At 44.4% G+C, this 17,199-nt stretch overlaps 1 protein-coding gene across 1 annotated transcript in view; it reads right to left on the reverse strand.

Moving 5' to 3' along the window:
• Positions 1–17,199, reverse strand: part of DNASE1L3 (deoxyribonuclease 1 like 3) — a 37,561-nt gene that overhangs the window by 8,036 nt on the left and 12,326 nt on the right. The window contains exons 3-4 of the mRNA XM_056528277.1: positions 6,674–6,763; positions 5,937–6,049 (exon numbers count right to left, since the gene is read on the reverse strand). Of these exons, the coding sequence (XP_056384252.1) occupies positions 5,937–6,049; positions 6,674–6,763 (203 nt within the window). The remainder of the gene's footprint in view (positions 1–5,936; positions 6,050–6,673; positions 6,764–17,199) is intronic.

Raw genomic sequence — 17,199 nt, forward strand, 5'->3', positions numbered from 1 at the left:
CGGCTTATATTCGGGTTGGCTTATACTCGAGTATATACGGTATATATCTATTATCTTATATATGATTCTCACAGGGAGCATTGCTCAGTGTTTGCATTCCTAAGACCTCATGGGAAGGTCTCAAGTATAGACTTTGATAATGAGTCTTTGTAAGAGGGCTAGTTAGCCAGTCTTGTGAATGTTATTCTGACTAACAACTAATTACCCATTTGACCAGAGAGATTCACACGTCTATGTGAAAGAGACCTCCATGGTATTCTTATCTCTCCAATAAATTTGGATTTTTAATTATGGCTCCATATGTCAAGTGTGGAATGTGGGTTTGAGACCAGTTATTGACAGTTCCCCCTTAATGGTAATGATGCTAATTGCTTATGCAATAGCACCCCCTAGCGTATGGGTAGTTGACATTACACCGACAGGAAAGGCATTATGGGTGATATGCTCAATGCATCCTGGGTATTATAGTGATGTCATAGTCATTACCATATGTAAACGCCCAACCTACATTCATTGGGGAATTCCAATTAAGGAGGGTGTGTCTAACTAATTAAAAAGTCTGGTAAACCAGATGTTAGGGACTGCAGAGGGAACACACAAAGACAAAGGAAGAGAGACAAGGAAAAAAGAAAGAAAGACAAATAACTCTCTCCCACACACAGGAAAGAGGTCCAAGAAGGTGGAAAAGCCATGTGAGATCACAGCAAGCTGGACTGATCACACGGTACCAGACCAGTGGATATCCATGATGATGAGATGGGCCGTTCAGCGTTCCTAAGAGCAGAAGCGACGTTCTTACATAGACTTGGTAAGAGACACAAAAATGCTATTCCATTTAATTAAGACCAATTTGGAAAATGTGGATGGAATTATACCATTTAGATTGGCAAATAAATTCATTAAATAAAATAATTACCTCCATATTGAGATTATAGTTTTAGGATATTGTGAGACTTCATTCTAACTGCAGAAGAATCAAGACCCATAATCTATCAAAGCATTAAATAATTGCTTAGACATATTGATAGAATTCATACTCGCCAAGCTAAATGTTATAAGTCTTCCTCCTAAAATATAGTCTAGCGAGATCAGAAAACTCTGCTATTTGTCTTAATGTCTTACCAAGATCATGTATAGTAAATAGTCCAGAATGGGGTGGAAGTATATCATAGTTCTTCCATGTTTATATCCTTAGATGGATTTGCCCATTTATGGAGTCATGTGATTTGTTTTTAACATTCCATATTGCCATGTCTATGATTAGATATTGCCCATCTTAACCCCTTAATGACCAAGTCCATTTTCACCTCAAGGACCAGCCCAATTTTATTTTTGCATTTTCGTTTTTTCCTCCTCGTCTTCTAAAATCCATAACTCCTTTATATTTCCATGTACAGACCCATTTAAGGGCTTGTTTTTTGTGGGACTAATTGTACTTTGTAATGAAACCTCTCATTTTACCATAAAATGTACCGGCGAACCCAAAAAAAAGTTTTTAGCCAGGAAATTTTAATGAAAACCCAAATTTTGCATATTTTGGAGGATTTTGTTTTCAGACTGTACAATTTACGGTAAAAATGATAGGTGTTCTTTATTCTGTGGGTCAATACAATTAAAATGATACCCATGGCTAGATACTTTTATATTTTGTACCGCTTAAAAAAAATCTAAAACTTTTTGTACAAAATCAGTAATCTAAAATCGCCCTATTTTGACTACCTATAACTTTTTCATTTTTCCGTATATAGGGCAGTATGAGGGCTCATTTTTTGCGCCGTCATCTGTACTTTTTATTAGATCCCACATTTGCATATATAAAACTTTTAGATTATTTTTTATAAATTTTTTTTATAAAATGTGACAGAAAAGCAGGATTTGTGGACTTTTAAAAATTTTTACGTTTACGACATTCACCGTACGGGATCATTAACATTATATTTTGATAGTTCGGACATTTACGCACGCGGCGATACCAAATATGTTTATTAAAAAAAAAATTACGCTTTTTATTTTTACATTTTTCAACTTTTTTTTTTTTACACTTTTTATGTCCCCATAGGGGACTATCTATAGTAGGGATCAACCGATTATCGGTATGGCCGATATTATCGGCCGATAATCATGATTTTGTGCATTATCGGTATCGGCAATTACCTTGCCGATAAGCCGATAATGCCCCGCCCCCCGCACCGCCCCCACCGCACCACGATCGACCCCGACCCGCCGCACCGCGACCGCCCCCCGACGCACCGCGTCGCACCCCCCACTGTAGTGCTGGGCAGTATACCGGTATGAACCGGATACCGGTATTTTTCTCCCACCGCTATACCGGTCGGGCCCCTCCCCCACCCTCCGAAAAAAAAAAAAATTAAACTTACCCATAATGGGGGTGGTCCGGGCTATCCATCCTTCCTGTAGTGTCCGGCGGCATTCCGGGTGGAGGGTGAACCGGTCCGGGCTGTCCTTCTCCGGGGGTGCTCTTCTCCACTCTGGGCAGGCTCTGGCCTAGTACGCTGCATAGACGCCGCTACGCTGTGACGTCAGGTGCGTCGCTGCGCACGGGCGTCACTGCGCACTGCTGCGTTACTAGGCCGGAGCCTGCCCAGAGTGGAGAAGAGGACCCCCGGAGAAGAAGGGCAGCCCGGACCGGTTCACCCTCCACCCGGAATGCCGCCAGACACTACAGGAAGGATGGATGGCCCGGACCACCCTGACAGGTAGGGGGAGAGAAGCGGGTGGTGGCGGCGGCGGCCTATGGCACCGCAAAAGCCACTGCAGTGCATTGATTTAAAGCGCCCGCTGTAAATCAATGATCTGCAGCGGTGTCGCGGGGGGATAAATAGCCGATAACTTATACCGGAATATCGGTATAAGTTATCGGCTATCGGCCCTAACCTCCACCGATTATCGGTATCGGCCCTAAAAAAACGATATCGGTCGATCCCTAATCTATAGCAATCGTTTGATTGCTAATACTTTGCAGTGCTATGCATAGGACACAGCACTGCTCAGTATTATCGGTGATCTTCTGCTCTGGTCTGCTCGATCGCAGACCAGAGCAGAAGACACCGGGAGACAGCCGGAGCTAGGAGAGGGGACCTACGGCTGTCATGCTGGATGATCGGATCCCTGCGGCAGCGCTGTGGGCGATCCGATGATCCAATCAAAGTGCCGCAATGCCGCAGATGCCGTGATCTGTATTGATCACGGCATCGGAGGGGTTAATGGCGGACATCAGCGCGATCGCGGATGTCGGCCATTACCGGCGGGTCCCCGGCTGCTGCTAGCAGCCGGAACCTGCCGTGTATGACGTGAGCACCCTTCCGATGCTCGCGGTCATACACAGGACGTAAATGTACGTCCTGGTGCGGGAAGTCCCGCCAAACCAGGACGTACATTTACGTCCGTGGTATTTAAGTGGTTAATATCATAAGGTTTCCTCTGAACACAGTGATATGTAACCTTTTTCTTATATGATATTCCTAACCTAGTAGCTTTTGTTTTATTGTAACAAGTTACTTACTACTCACATGTACTGTTCTACTATATGTAGTCAATTAGCAAGCTTGTAATGTTTATTAATATATCTAATTGATATTCATTTGCATATATCATTGTGTTTGATACTCAATTATGTTTATAACTTTATAACCAATAAATCTGCATACTTTAATAATACCTGTGTATTATTGTATATTGCAAAACTACATCCAGTATTAATGTCATCCCCTCATCAAAACTTGTTAATATCTGAGTAAATAGTCGGACTCAGATTTGAATTGTATTGATTGGCTTTGTCTACAATTCACCAGGTCATAATTTTGATATTTGTAATCATTTTCATTTATTTTTTATAATTAATATTTTTATGACCATAATTCATAATTGAGTTATTACCGCACAACATGACAAAATTACTACTGTGTAAGGCTGGGTCCACACTACGTTTTGTCCCATACGGGAGCGCATACGGCAGGAGGGAGCTAAAACCTCGCGCTCCTGTATGTGACCGTATGCGCTCCCGTATGCCATTCACTTCAATGAGCCGACCGGAGTGAAACGTTCGGTCCGGTCGGCTCATTTTTGCGCCGTATGCGCTTTTACAACCGGACCTAAAACCGTGGTTGACCACAGTTTTAGGTCCGGTTGTAAAAGCGCATACGGCGCAAAAATGAGCCGACCGGACCGAACGTTTCACTCCGGTCGGCTCATTGAAGTGAATGGCATACGGGAGCGCATACGGTCACATACGGGAGCGCGAGCTTTTAGCCCCCCCCTGCCGTATGCGCTCCCGTATGGGAGAAAACGTAGTGTGGACCCAGCCTTATGCTAGTGTGAACCCATCTCTCGGCCAGTATTTGGTAAGTATGTTGGTCAGTATTTTTAGCCATAACCAGGAGTGGATCAGACACAGAGAACAACTGTATTGGATTTGACTCCTATTCTGTGTTTTACACCCATTTTTGGTTTTGACTAAGGGTAGGGCACACGTAGCGTATACGCAGTGTATATATCACTGCCCGAAATGTACAGCACAGTGGGAAATACCCTACGTATTCTATGAGCAGACACACAGGGCTATCCATGGCAGCCGTGTGTGCAGTGAGGTTTGGGGCGGGCCTAGTGTCAACATGACTGTGATGCACAGGCCTGCATCCAAATTTCACTGCACACACAGGGCTGCCGCTGGGTAGCCTGGTGTGTCTGCTCATAGGATAATATACAGCATATATCCCGCTGCGCAGTAGATTTCACACAGCATGAAATACACAGCATATACGCTATGTGTGACCCCACCCTAAAAGTACTGATCAAAATACTGAACACATACTATGTGTAAACCCAGTCATATACTAAATAGCATATAAAGTTGTTGTTTAATTTTAGATACCAGATTGTTGTTTGAGATTGCAAAATCTCTACTGAACTGAACACCATTCAGAAGATTTGACCGGAAGAACAGAGCTGCATACAATGGCATACTTTCAATCAAAATGATGGTATCTGTGAATGACCTTGGTGTATCTTACTGTAAATCAATGGGTCCATCAGGTACCAATGGTATCTGTTTAGGCACCAATGGTTTGTGCTTTGGGTTTTATTATAAGCAGAAATCACAGTACAAATGTGAACAAACCATAAGCCGAAAATAGTGATCTAAGTTTAGGTAAGAGGAGCCACAAGGCTCCGGGTTTTATTACCATAGTACAAACCATTAAATGCAGCTATACTATAGTTGTGTAAAATGGTCCTTGGCATTAGCTGTGAGAGATGTCTTTAGTGGGTAAACCAAATGCAGACAGCACTTTACTATTATACGTAATGGAAGAAAAATAGACGAATCGCACTCGCCCTCTGTAGTTGCAATAGAAAAGAAGAATTTATTCCCAAGCAATTGCCTGCTATTTCCAGACGTGTACCTTGGGAATAAATTCTTTTTTCTATTGCAACTACAGAGGGTGAGTGCGATTCGTCTATTTTTCTTCCATCACGCATTATCTTCTATAATTTTACCTACAATCTGCACCCCCTGGTATTGCATCTACGTTATACTGCCTCCCCTGAATCAGTCATTCATTACTCAAGTGTGTTATCTGCAAGCTGTGCCACATTGTCTTCTATTGGACTTTACTATAGTACGACCACCTACAGATCAGAGGGTGCAACAAAAAATCATTCTGGGAGCCGCCAATTATATCTCCCTCCATTCACTCACATCTTGAAAATATTGAACTCAACACAAAATGTATTTAGAATTTTCACAACTTTTTGCTATGCAAGTATTTATTTTTATTATGTTGGACAACCCCTTTATTAAATTTCAGTACAATGTGCTTTTATAGCTGGTCCTTCCTTTATAAAAGAAATATTACAAAAATGAAGTATTGCATAAGGGGTTTATCATTCATAACTACTATGACTAGATCTGCTCTTACCATTTTTATAGGTTTGAAACCTGACAACAAAAGGTTCTCTTGAAAAGGCATCCACATCTCCATCCTGGTGGTCCATATACTGATACACAGCTTTCACAGCAACCAGCTGCTTCCTGCAACAGCCATATTGTATCAAAATTGTATTATTAGCTGTCATTGTTCTACTGGATTTAAATGGGCACTGTCATTAAAACTTATTTTTGCTATTGTACTGCTTATGGTAAATAAAAAAATCTTTCAAATGTACTTTGTTTTTTATGTTTTATTTATGCTTAAAAAAGCTACCTCTAGGTGTCTCACTACTTGTCCAGAGCACATTTTCCCCTATCTTTTGCACAGACTTTGGACTCCTGCTGGCCTGGCAGAAGTCCAAACTCAGGAAATGCAGTCTGGAGTGCTGATGGAGTGTGTGCAGCCTTGACCAGTCATAGCTCATCTCACACTAAACTTCTCTGGGCTGTGTGTAGCAGAGTTAGGGAGGAAGTTCTCCCCTGTATTGCTTCAGATGATGTCACGCCTGCTGGGGAACGCCCCTTCGCAGTCAGAGCAATATCAAGGTAGAAAACAAAAAAAAATTATAAAAATAAAGGAAGGGGCGTTTATCATGATGGGGGCAGTGAACTGGATTATAAAATTTAACAAGATCATGACAGGTACTATTTAAGTTAAGTCATGTCTACTAGTTGCAAATATTAACATTGGCAACATGGTGGCCGTAATGACGCTAACCCACTTACCTATATATAAATGCATACTGCTCTTTGTAAGTCTTGCGTCCAAGTCTCTGGCTAATGATTACATTGAATTCATCTTTCTTCTCTGGTTGACTGCAAGTAAAGCACAAACAATATCTCAAGTACATTTCCTTATATATGAAGAGACCAAGTGGGTTGGAGACAGAGGAATAAGATGAAGTGCTTGGACCCTGATTCCCAGACCCTCTGCCAATTATAATTCTGGGCTCCCTTGGGCAATACAGCCTGGTTGAAACTTTTAATTCTGCATTCCATTTGGCTACATCCCAGTTTGGATGTAGAATGTATCTTCATAATCTACATTAGAGTATTGCCAAAAGAGTCTCTGTGGTCTCCAGAAAGAATTTTTGTTTAAAGTTTTTTTAGTTATTTTTGGTCCACTTCAGCAGTGGCCATATGGCTTATCACCCGGCAGTTTTCAGATTCTAAATGGAATATACTGTAAGGGTATGTTCACACGTGCGTATTTTCACTGCAGATGTGCTACAGATTGGTAGCTGCTAATTTAGCTGCCCATTGACTTCAATGACAAACAAAATCTGCTGCAGCAAATCTGCAGCAAAAAATACTCACGTGTGAACTAACCCTAATTCTGCATTTACATCATCTATGATATACCTGTGTAACTGTTACACCCTTTTCTTAAATCATTTTATAAACCAGGAAGACTGGGATTACCAGGCAATATCCTAAATTAAACAGGAGACTCAGTATTTGTAATGGTCTAGGTCCCTTCTAGGCAGAGAAGTGCTGCAGCGCATGAGGCGGAGTGTAAAATCTGCATCTACACTCAACAGCTTTCTACAGTCGACCAGGATTATTATCCAGGGGGCACACATATATTTTCCACAACCTTTAAATAGACTTCAAGTATAGTTTTGCAGATAAACTCCCTGTGGAACAATTACTTTGCAGCATTTATTCCTTGGATGAGTATACACTAACACATTTTACAGTTTGAGTGCCAGAATGACATTTGACATTCCCCTCTGAATGATTTTAGCACATTTTCTTGTGTATTGTAATCAGATTCTGTCATTTATAAGACATGTTGTTCATATTAATTTGCTGCTCTTTTTCTTCAGTGTGTATATAAACCTCATAATCCCTCACATAGCTAGATATATGAATGTGTTTGTGCCTGGAACAATTCATCTGATTTCAGCTAAAGATTTAAAGTGTATCTTTCGTTAAAGGGGTACTCTCCTGCTCAGCGTTTGGAACTGTTCCGAACGCTGGAGCCTTCGCCGGGAGCTTGTGATGTCATAGCCCCCTCTTAATGTCAGGCCCCGCTCCCTCAATGCAAGTTTATGGGAGGGGCGTGACGGCTGTCACACCCCCTCCCATAGACTTGCATCGAGGGGTGGGGCTATGACATCACGAGCTCCCGGCGCCGGCTGCAGCGTTCGGAACAGTTTATTCCAAACACTGAGCAGTGGAGTACCCCTTTAGCAAAATATTTTTATATAATGTAGATAATACCATTATATTTGTAATATACATTGGTTAAAAAAAAGTGTATATTTTTGTCCGTACAGCCATTATGTGTGTCTCTCTGAGGAGTCCAGATACATGAAGTGTGGGTGAACAAGCAGGGCTCTGCACACTGAGGACAAGCAGGGCTCTGCGCACTGAGGACAAGCCGGGCTCTAAACACTGAGGACAAGCAGGGCTCTGTACACTGAGGACAAGCAGGGCTCTATGCATTGAGGACAAGCAGGGCTCTGTACACTGAGGATAAGCAGGGCTCTGTACACTGAGGACAAGCAGGGCTCTGTACACTGAGAACAAGCAGGGCTCTGTACACTGAGGACAAGCAGGACTCTGTACACCGAGGACAAGCAGGGCTCTGTACACCGAAGACAAGCAGGGCTCTGTGCATTGAGGACAAGCAGGGCTCTGTACACTGAGGACAAGCAGGACTCTGTACACTGAGAACAAGCAGGACTCAGTGTACAGAGTCCTGCTTGTTCTCAGTGTACAGAGAACAAGCAGGGCTCTGTACGCCGAGGACAAGCAGGACTCTGTACGCCGAGGACAAGCAGGGCTCTTTACGCCGAGGACAAGCAGGGCTCTGTACGCCGAGGACAAGCAGGGCTCTGTACGCCGAGGACAAGCAGGGCTCTGTACGCCGAGGACAAGCAGGGCTCTGTACGCCGAGGACAAGCAGGGCTCTGTACGCCGAGGACAAGCAGGTCTCTGTACGCCGAGGACAAGCAGGACTCTGTACGCCGAGGACAAGCAGGACTCTGTACGCCGAGGACAAGCAGGACTCTGTACGCCGAGGACAAGCAGGACTCTGTACGCCGAGGACAAGCAGGACTCTGTACGCCGAGGACAAGCAGGACTCTGTACGCCGAGGACAAGCAGGGCTCTGTACGCCGAGGACAAGAAGGGCTCTGTGCGCCGAGGACAAGCAGGGCTCTGTGCACTGAGGACAAGCAGGGCTCTGTGCACTGAGGACAAGCAGGGCTCTGTGCACTGAGGACAAGCAGGACTCTGTACACTGAGGACAAGCAGGACTCTGTACACTGAGGACAAGCAGGACTCTGTACACTGAGGACAAGCAGGACTCTGTACACTGAGGACAAGCAGGACTCTGTACACTGAGGACAAGCAGGACTCTGTACACTGAGGACAAGCAGGGCTCTATACACTGAGGACAAGCAGGGCTCTGTGCACTGAGGACAAGCAGGGCTCTGTACACTGAGGACAATCAGGACTCTGTGCACTGAGGATAAGCAGGGCTCTGTACACTGAGGACAAGCAGGGCTCTGTACACTGAGAACAAGCAGGGCTCTGTACACTGAGGACAAGCAGGACTCTGTACACCGAGGACAAGCAGGGCTCTGTACACCGAAGACAAGCAGGGCTCTGTGCATTGAGGACAAGCAGGGCTCTGTACACTGAGGACAAGCAGGACTCTGTACACTGAGAACAAGCAGGACTCAGTGTACAGAGTCCTGCTTGTTCTCAGTGTACAGAGAACAAGCAGGGCTCTGTACGCCGAGGACAAGCAGGACTCTGTACGCCGAGGACAAGCAGGGCTCTTTACGCCGAGGACAAGCAGGGCTCTGTACGCCGAGGACAAGCAGGGCTCTGTACGCCGAGGACAAGCAGGGCTCTGTACGCCGAGGACAAGCAGGGCTCTGTACGCCGAGGACAAGCAGGGCTCTGTACGCCGAGGACAAGCAGGACTCTGTACGCCGAGGACAAGCAGGACTCTGTACGCCGAGGACAAGCAGGACTCTGTACGCCGAGGACAAGCAGGACTCTGTACGCCGAGGACAAGCAGGACTCTGTACGCCGAGGACAAGCAGGACTCTGTACCGCGAGGACAAGCAGGGCTCTGTACGCCGAGGACAAGCAGGGCTCTGTACGCCGAGGACAAGAAGGGCTCTGTGCGCCGAGGACAAGCAGGGCTCTGTGCCCTGAGGACAAGCAGGGCTCTGTGCACTGAGGACAAGCAGGGCTCTGTGCACTGAGGACAAGCAGGGCTCTGTGCACTGAGGACAAGCAGGACTCTGTACACTGAGGACAAGCAGGACTCTGTACACTGAGGACAAGCAGGACTCTGTACACTGAGGACAAGCAGGACTCTGTACACTGAGGACAAGCAGGACTCTGTACACTGAGGACAAGCAGGACTCTGTACACTGAGGACAAGCAGGGCTCTGTGCACTGAGGACAAGCAGGGCTCTGTACACTGAGGACAATCAGGACTCTGTGCACTGCGGACAAGCAGGACTCTGTACACTGAGGACAAGCAGGACTCTGTACGCCGAGGACAAGCAGGACTCTGTACACTGAGGACAAGCAGGGCTCTGTATGCTGAGGATAAGCAGGACTCTGTACGCCGAGGACAAGCAGGTCTCTGTACACTGAGGACAACCAGGGCTCTGTACACTGAGGACAAGCAGGGCTCTGTACACTGAGGACAAGCAGGGCTCTGTATGCTGAGGACAAGCAGGGCTCTGTACACATAGGACAAGCAGGACTCTGTACACTGAGGACAAGAAGGGCTCTGTGCACTGAGGACAAGCAGGGCTCTGTGCACTGAGGACAAGCTGGTTTCTGTGCACTGAGGACAAGCAGGGCTCTGTACACTGAGTACAAGCAGGGCTCTGTGCACTGAGGACAAGCAGGGCTCTGTGCACTGAGGACAAGCAGGGCTCTGTGCACTGAGGACAAGCAGGGCTCTGTACACTGAGGACAAGCAGGGCTCTGTACACTGAGGACAAGCAGGGCTCTGTACACCGAGGACAAGAAGGGCTCTGTGCACTGAGGAGAAGCAGGGCTCTGTGCACTGAGGACAAGCTGGTTTCTGTGCACTGAGGACAAGCAGGGCTCTGTACACTGAGTACAAGCAGGGCTCTGTGCACTGAGGACAAGCAGGCCTCTGTGCACTGAGGACAAGCAGGGCTCTGTACACTGAGGACAAGCAGGGCTCCGTGCACTGAGGCTCTGAGATACGCTCTGGACTCACACAGCAGGATGATTGACAAGCCAAGAGCAAGCACAGAGTCCTGCTTGTCCTGCCCTAACTTCTGGTATTTGGACTCCTCAAAGAGATACACAGGCAACAGCAGCAGGGACATAATTTTTTCATCCAAAAATAAACAATTTTTTAAATTAATGTATATTACAAATATTAGTATTATCTACAGTACATCAAAAGTTTTTGTTAACAACAAGTACACTTTAACCCATAGTTATCTGTCTGCATGAGTTTATATCAGTGTTTCCCAGCCAGGGTATCTCCAGTTGTTGCAAAACTACAACTTCCAGCATGCCTGGACAGCTGAAGGGAGTTGTAGTTTTGCAACAGCTGGAGACACCCTGGTTGGGAAACACTGGTTTATATACATGAACCCCTAAGGGCTGCTGAGCCTGTATTCCAAGCAAGGAAATGTGTACAATAAAGCTATAGGTAGCTAATGTGGCAGGTGTGAGTTCAGGTTGATCTCCTACTAGCTGTGGCAGTAGCTACTATCTAGTAATAGTTACAAGCAGCCCAAATCATATTATTTAGACTACCTTCACATCTGTGTAGGAGGCTCCATTTAAGGACTCCATTGCAGGTTGTGCCCTACGGACACGGATCTAAAAAGATCACATTGACAGCCACTTCAAAACGTGAGTTATCAAGCTCTATCTACAATTCTAGTGAATACTACTCAACTCAAGTATGCAATACTCAATACTACAATCCCAGCAATCCTGCGAGGTATCCTGCATCCCGGTTGCCTCTAAAGAAACTGCATAACTGTAAAGACTGTTCCATAAGAATTTTAAGTAAAAGTTCCAGTTATTTGCACAATTCCTGCTGTGGACATTCCTTTATTGCCTGCCGTTTCTGGGTTGGTTGTCGGCAGGGCCTTAAACAGAAAACAACCACATCCTGGCATCAGGGACAAATCAGGCGTTAATAACACCTTGCCCCACAGGGTTAATACCACTAGACCCTGATACACAGTTGCAACACCCCGGCACCACGTACAGATAGAAGCGGTCTTTACTTACACCTATATAACGGAAAATATGGACACCTTGGAGCTGCATATATATATACATATACAGAAAAACATGGCCTGCAGCTGCAGTCCCCTATGTCTTAAGGAGGGATTTTCAGCACATAACATATATTTACTGCTAAGCCACAGGATTTCTCCGGTACTTTGGGAAATTGCTAGATGTTTCAACTTACACAGAATACACATAACCTTGTTCTAGAGGGTAAACATAGACGTACAGGCCAAACTGAATGGTCCCACTCTCAGATACCTCCGCTGGAGGCAGTATAAATGACATACAGTATACCGCTCTTTTCTATCCATTACATGCTGCACAAATATTCACATTGGCTACTTTTTTAAGCCACAGAAGTGTCAGCCTAAATTCACGTATGTACCCCACCTGCCCCTTTACTTGTGGTTCGTGGTTTTTTTTCCCGCAGGAGACAAATTATTGTAAAAGGGCGTAACTAGAGTCCCATGGGCCCCAGAGCACATTCTGGACCTGCCCCCAATAATTAGGCTAAATAAAATAAATAATAATAAAAACAGACAAATATTTATTTTTTTAGGTATATATTTTGTGTGTGTGTTTATGTAACTTTTACATAGCTAAGACAAATTTCAGTGCAGGAGATAATACTGTACACCAATAAATGTTACCTCTAAGGCTAGGTTTCGGCTAGATTTCCACTTGTTTTTTTTTTTTTTTGCAAAAATGACAATAAAACCGCCCATTCTGCCGCATGGCTTTTTTTTTTTTTTAAACACGTGGCCAGATGTTAGCTGCCAGATTAAGTCAATAGGGAACTGCAAAATGCCATATCCACTTAGCGTTTTTCAGTTTTTTATTTTTTTTTATCCTTTTGGCGTTTTTCTGCTATTTTTGGCTTCTTGGCAGTTTTTCAAAAATGACCTCTTGTTGAGACTTTGGCGTTTTTTCGGGAAAATCTTGGCGTTTTCTTCCCATAGAAGTCTATGGGAGTGAAAAAACACCAAGAAAAACGCCATGTGGGTTTTAACTTTGGCGTTTTTGCAGGCTGTTTTTATTCTTTTTTGAACTTTAGGATCCCAAAAAAAGATGGAAATACCTTTTTTTTAATAAAAATTTCTTAGGGTATCATTAAAAAATAATAAAAAAGATACAGTAGTGATGGAAAAAATAGCATTTAACGAAATGTATCTTTTTTATAACAAAATTTTCATAAATTTTTAAACAGGGATCAACATAATATACATGCTAAAAATATAGAAGACAATAATAAAAATGTAGTGTGTGTGTGCGTTTTTCACTTTTTATTTTTTTATATTTTTAGGTAGTACTACTACTCCTAGCATGGAACACACTGTTCCATGATGGGAGTAGTAGTACCTATACTAATTGACAGATCGCCCCGTCCGTTGCGATCCTTCTGTATCATTTATAGATGCAGCCGTTCGCTTTTCTATGGTCCCCTGCACTGCCGTATATATACACCTATTCATATTTCCGGCAGAGAGCTGTAATTGGCCAGATGGTTGCAGCCAATCACAGCTCTCTGTGGGAAATATGAATAGGTGTATATATACGTCAGTGCAGTAGACCATAGAAGAGCGGCCGGACAAATCTATACATTATAAAAGAGGATCACAACCGGTGTCAGGAGTGACACTCGCTGCGATCTGTCTATTAATGCAGGTACTACAGCTCCCAGCATGGAGCAGAGTGTGCTTCATGTTAAGAGTAGTAGTACCCGCAGTTAACGAAAGATCACAGCGGATGTCACTCCTGACAGAGCCGGGAGAATAGCTGATGCTGAGCAGTAGAAATAATATCTCTACTGCCCAGCAAGAACTTACAGTGAGCCTGCAATGTGTATACAGTATACACATTGCTGGCTCACTTAACCCCTTGCTGAGCTGTGCGCTATGCGCCAGCCCAGCAAGGAAAGAGTTCACCTAAACTGCTGGACAGTGTAGGTTAACCCTTTGGGCAGTATACTCTATATACAGCTATCTATAGATAGCTGTATATAGTGTATACAGAAGACAAATTCCGCTTACTTCCCTCCAGTCCTGGCTGGGTCAGTGTAGCTCTGCCCCCTAGTTGTGACATCATTAGGGGGCGGATCTTCAGACGGGAGCCAGGCTGGTAAGTGTGAGGCTCTGTTCACATTGTACATTTGGTAAAATGTGAACAGACCCATCTGGCAATGTCTTCCCAGACAGGGAGACTCCAGCTGTTGCTAAACTACAACTCCCAGAATGCCCAGACAGCCAAAGGCTGTCTGAGCATGTTGGGAGTTGTAGTTTTGCAAAAATTGGAGGCTCCCTGTTTGGGAAGACATTGAATTATGGGCACTTTCCCCAGCGGAGAGCCCCAAAAATGTCCTAACTCATTTTTTTGTGTTTCTTTTTTCTTCTTGTTTCAGATCCGTGCATGCAGAGGATTGTGGTGGATTCGGTGGATTACTGCGGATGAACTGGATTTTTTTCCTTTTAATAAAATGGTTAACAAGGGCTGTGGGGAGTGTTTTTTAAAATAAAATCATTTTTCCAATGTGTCGTCTTTTTTTTTTTAAAAGAATTTTCAGGCTTAGTAGTGGAAGCTGTCTTATAGACTAAGACGGGGCTTAGCGTTAGCCCCAAAAACAGCTAGTGCTAACCCCTAATTATTACCCTTGGACCCACCGCCATAGGGGTACCAACAGGCCCAGAGCGTCAATAACGGCCCTTCTGGGCCTAGGCAGTAACAGGCTGGCGTTATTTAGGCTGGGAAGGGCAAGTAACAATGGTCCTCGCCCACCCTGGTAACTTCAACTGTTGCTGCTTGTTTGGTATCTGGCTAAGAATGAAAATATGGGGAACCCTATGTTTTTTTTTATAAATAAATAAAAAAACACATATGGTTCCCCGTATTTTTATTCTCAGCCAGATACCAACCCAGCAGCAACAGCCTGACATTACCAGGGTGGGCAAGGACCATTGTAACTGGCCCTCCCCAGCCTGAATAATGCCAGTCTGTTACCCTCTAGGCCCAGGAGCGCCATTTTTGACGCTCCGAGCCTGTTGGCACCGGCTCTTCCCGGCACCCCTGTGGCGTTGGGTACCGGGGTAATATTAGGGGTTAGCGCTCCTAGCTGTATTTGGGGCTAACGCTAAGCCCTGGCTTAGTAATGGATTCCGTCTATTAGACAGCTTCCACTACTAAGCCTGAAAATTCAATAAAAAAAAAAAAAAAAAGACAACACATTGGAAAAATTATTTAATTTTAACAAACACTCCCTACAGCCCTCGTTAGCCATTTTATTAAAAGGAAAAAATCCAGTTCATCCGCAGTTAATCCACCAAATCCACTACAATCCTCTGCATACACCGATCTGAAATGAGAAGAAAAAGAAAACACAAAAAATTTGTTAGGACATTTTTGGCGCTCTCTGCAGGGGAGAGCACCCAGAATGCAATGTCTTCCCAAACAGGGAGCCTCCAATTGGTGCCTTTGGCTGTCTGGGCATGCTGGGAGTTGTAGTTAAGCAACAGCTGGAGTCTCCCTGTCTGGGAGGACACTGCCAGAAGGGTCTGTTCACCCTATACAAAACGGACAATGTGAACAGAGCCTCAGACTTTCCAGCCTGGCTCCTGTCTGTAGCCCCACCCCCTAATGACATCACCAGGGGGCGGAGCTACACTGAACCAGCAGGGACAGGGACCGTGGGAGGTAAGCGGACCTCTTCTTCTGAATACACCAGATATACAACTATCTATAGATATCTGTATATAGTGTTTACCGCCCAAAGGGGCTATAGAAGCAGGGAGTCCTGTCAGTATACACGGATACACTATGCACCCCTGTATACTATACGGCCGGGGGAGGTGAGTAGTGATGCTGTACATCACTCCTCATCTCTTTACACTCTGTGGACCGGGCGCTCAGCATCCGACCCACAGAGTTGTACCCTGAAAGCAGTGAGAAAACACACACCAGGAAAAAACCCAGAAAAAAATGCCAGAAAAACTGCTTAAACACAGGAAAAAAGCTGTGGCAGTTTTTCTGGCATTTTTGCCGGCGTTTTTTTAGGTGTAAAAAAGAAGGGAAAAAAAGGGAAAACCTAGCCTATATGTTACCACATAATATTGCTGACCAAGGCCAATACCATGGCCAATGCTACCAAGAATACAAGTGCAAAAAACTAAAATGGTCAACACCTTCAAACAAAATAAATACGTGCACACTGATAGTTTTGTGTGTTATTGTACCAGTAAGGGACAAGGACAAACAATACTGCCACACAATGGTCACCACTACCATTGCCACTGACTAATGACTGAAGTATATTGTTCCTGAATAAAATCCACTATACAAAATGGAAAATGGAATTTCCTTGCCGGAAACATGTGGCAAGGAAATTCCGGCGAGTTCACAGCACAGCATTGAATTCAACGGGACTCTGCTGCAGTGAAATCTCTGTGCCAGAATCCAATGCAGAATCCGGCATGGAAATTTTGCCTTGTAAACATGGCCTCAGAAAGGTCCCCCTAGTGAAATCCATAGTGATCAGCTGCAATCTGTGTTGAAACTTGGTTGTAGGAGTTAAGTTTTTCTTCAGCGCCGTCACACAGGGAAAATTGGGCATTACATCAGTTCCCACTGAAATCAAAGGGCCGTGTAAAACAGGACAGGATAGGTCCTCCAGAGTGAGTGACGCTCTTTGTTACTGCTCTTTACTCGATCAGAGGAGTACAAGAAAAGTCCTTTCTTGGAAACTCTCTTCAATTTGATGTCATTTTCAAAGAACAAAGGAATAGGGAGGCAGAAGTACTAAAAGTATTATGTTCTAATTTCATTATATTCCCCCAATTCCACTAAGGAAACATTTTTGGTTAGAGATATGCTTGTTGTGGTCTGTAATTCATTACACCATTCAGAACTGATTTGACAAGGACAGTGATTCCAGCAAACAAGTTAAAACTTCATACTGGCATGTCAAGCATGAAACATACATAACACAAATACAG

This window comes from Hyla sarda, chromosome 6 (assembly GCF_029499605.1).
Source record: "Hyla sarda isolate aHylSar1 chromosome 6, aHylSar1.hap1, whole genome shotgun sequence".
Lineage (NCBI taxonomy): Eukaryota > Metazoa > Chordata > Amphibia > Anura > Hylidae > Hyla > Hyla sarda.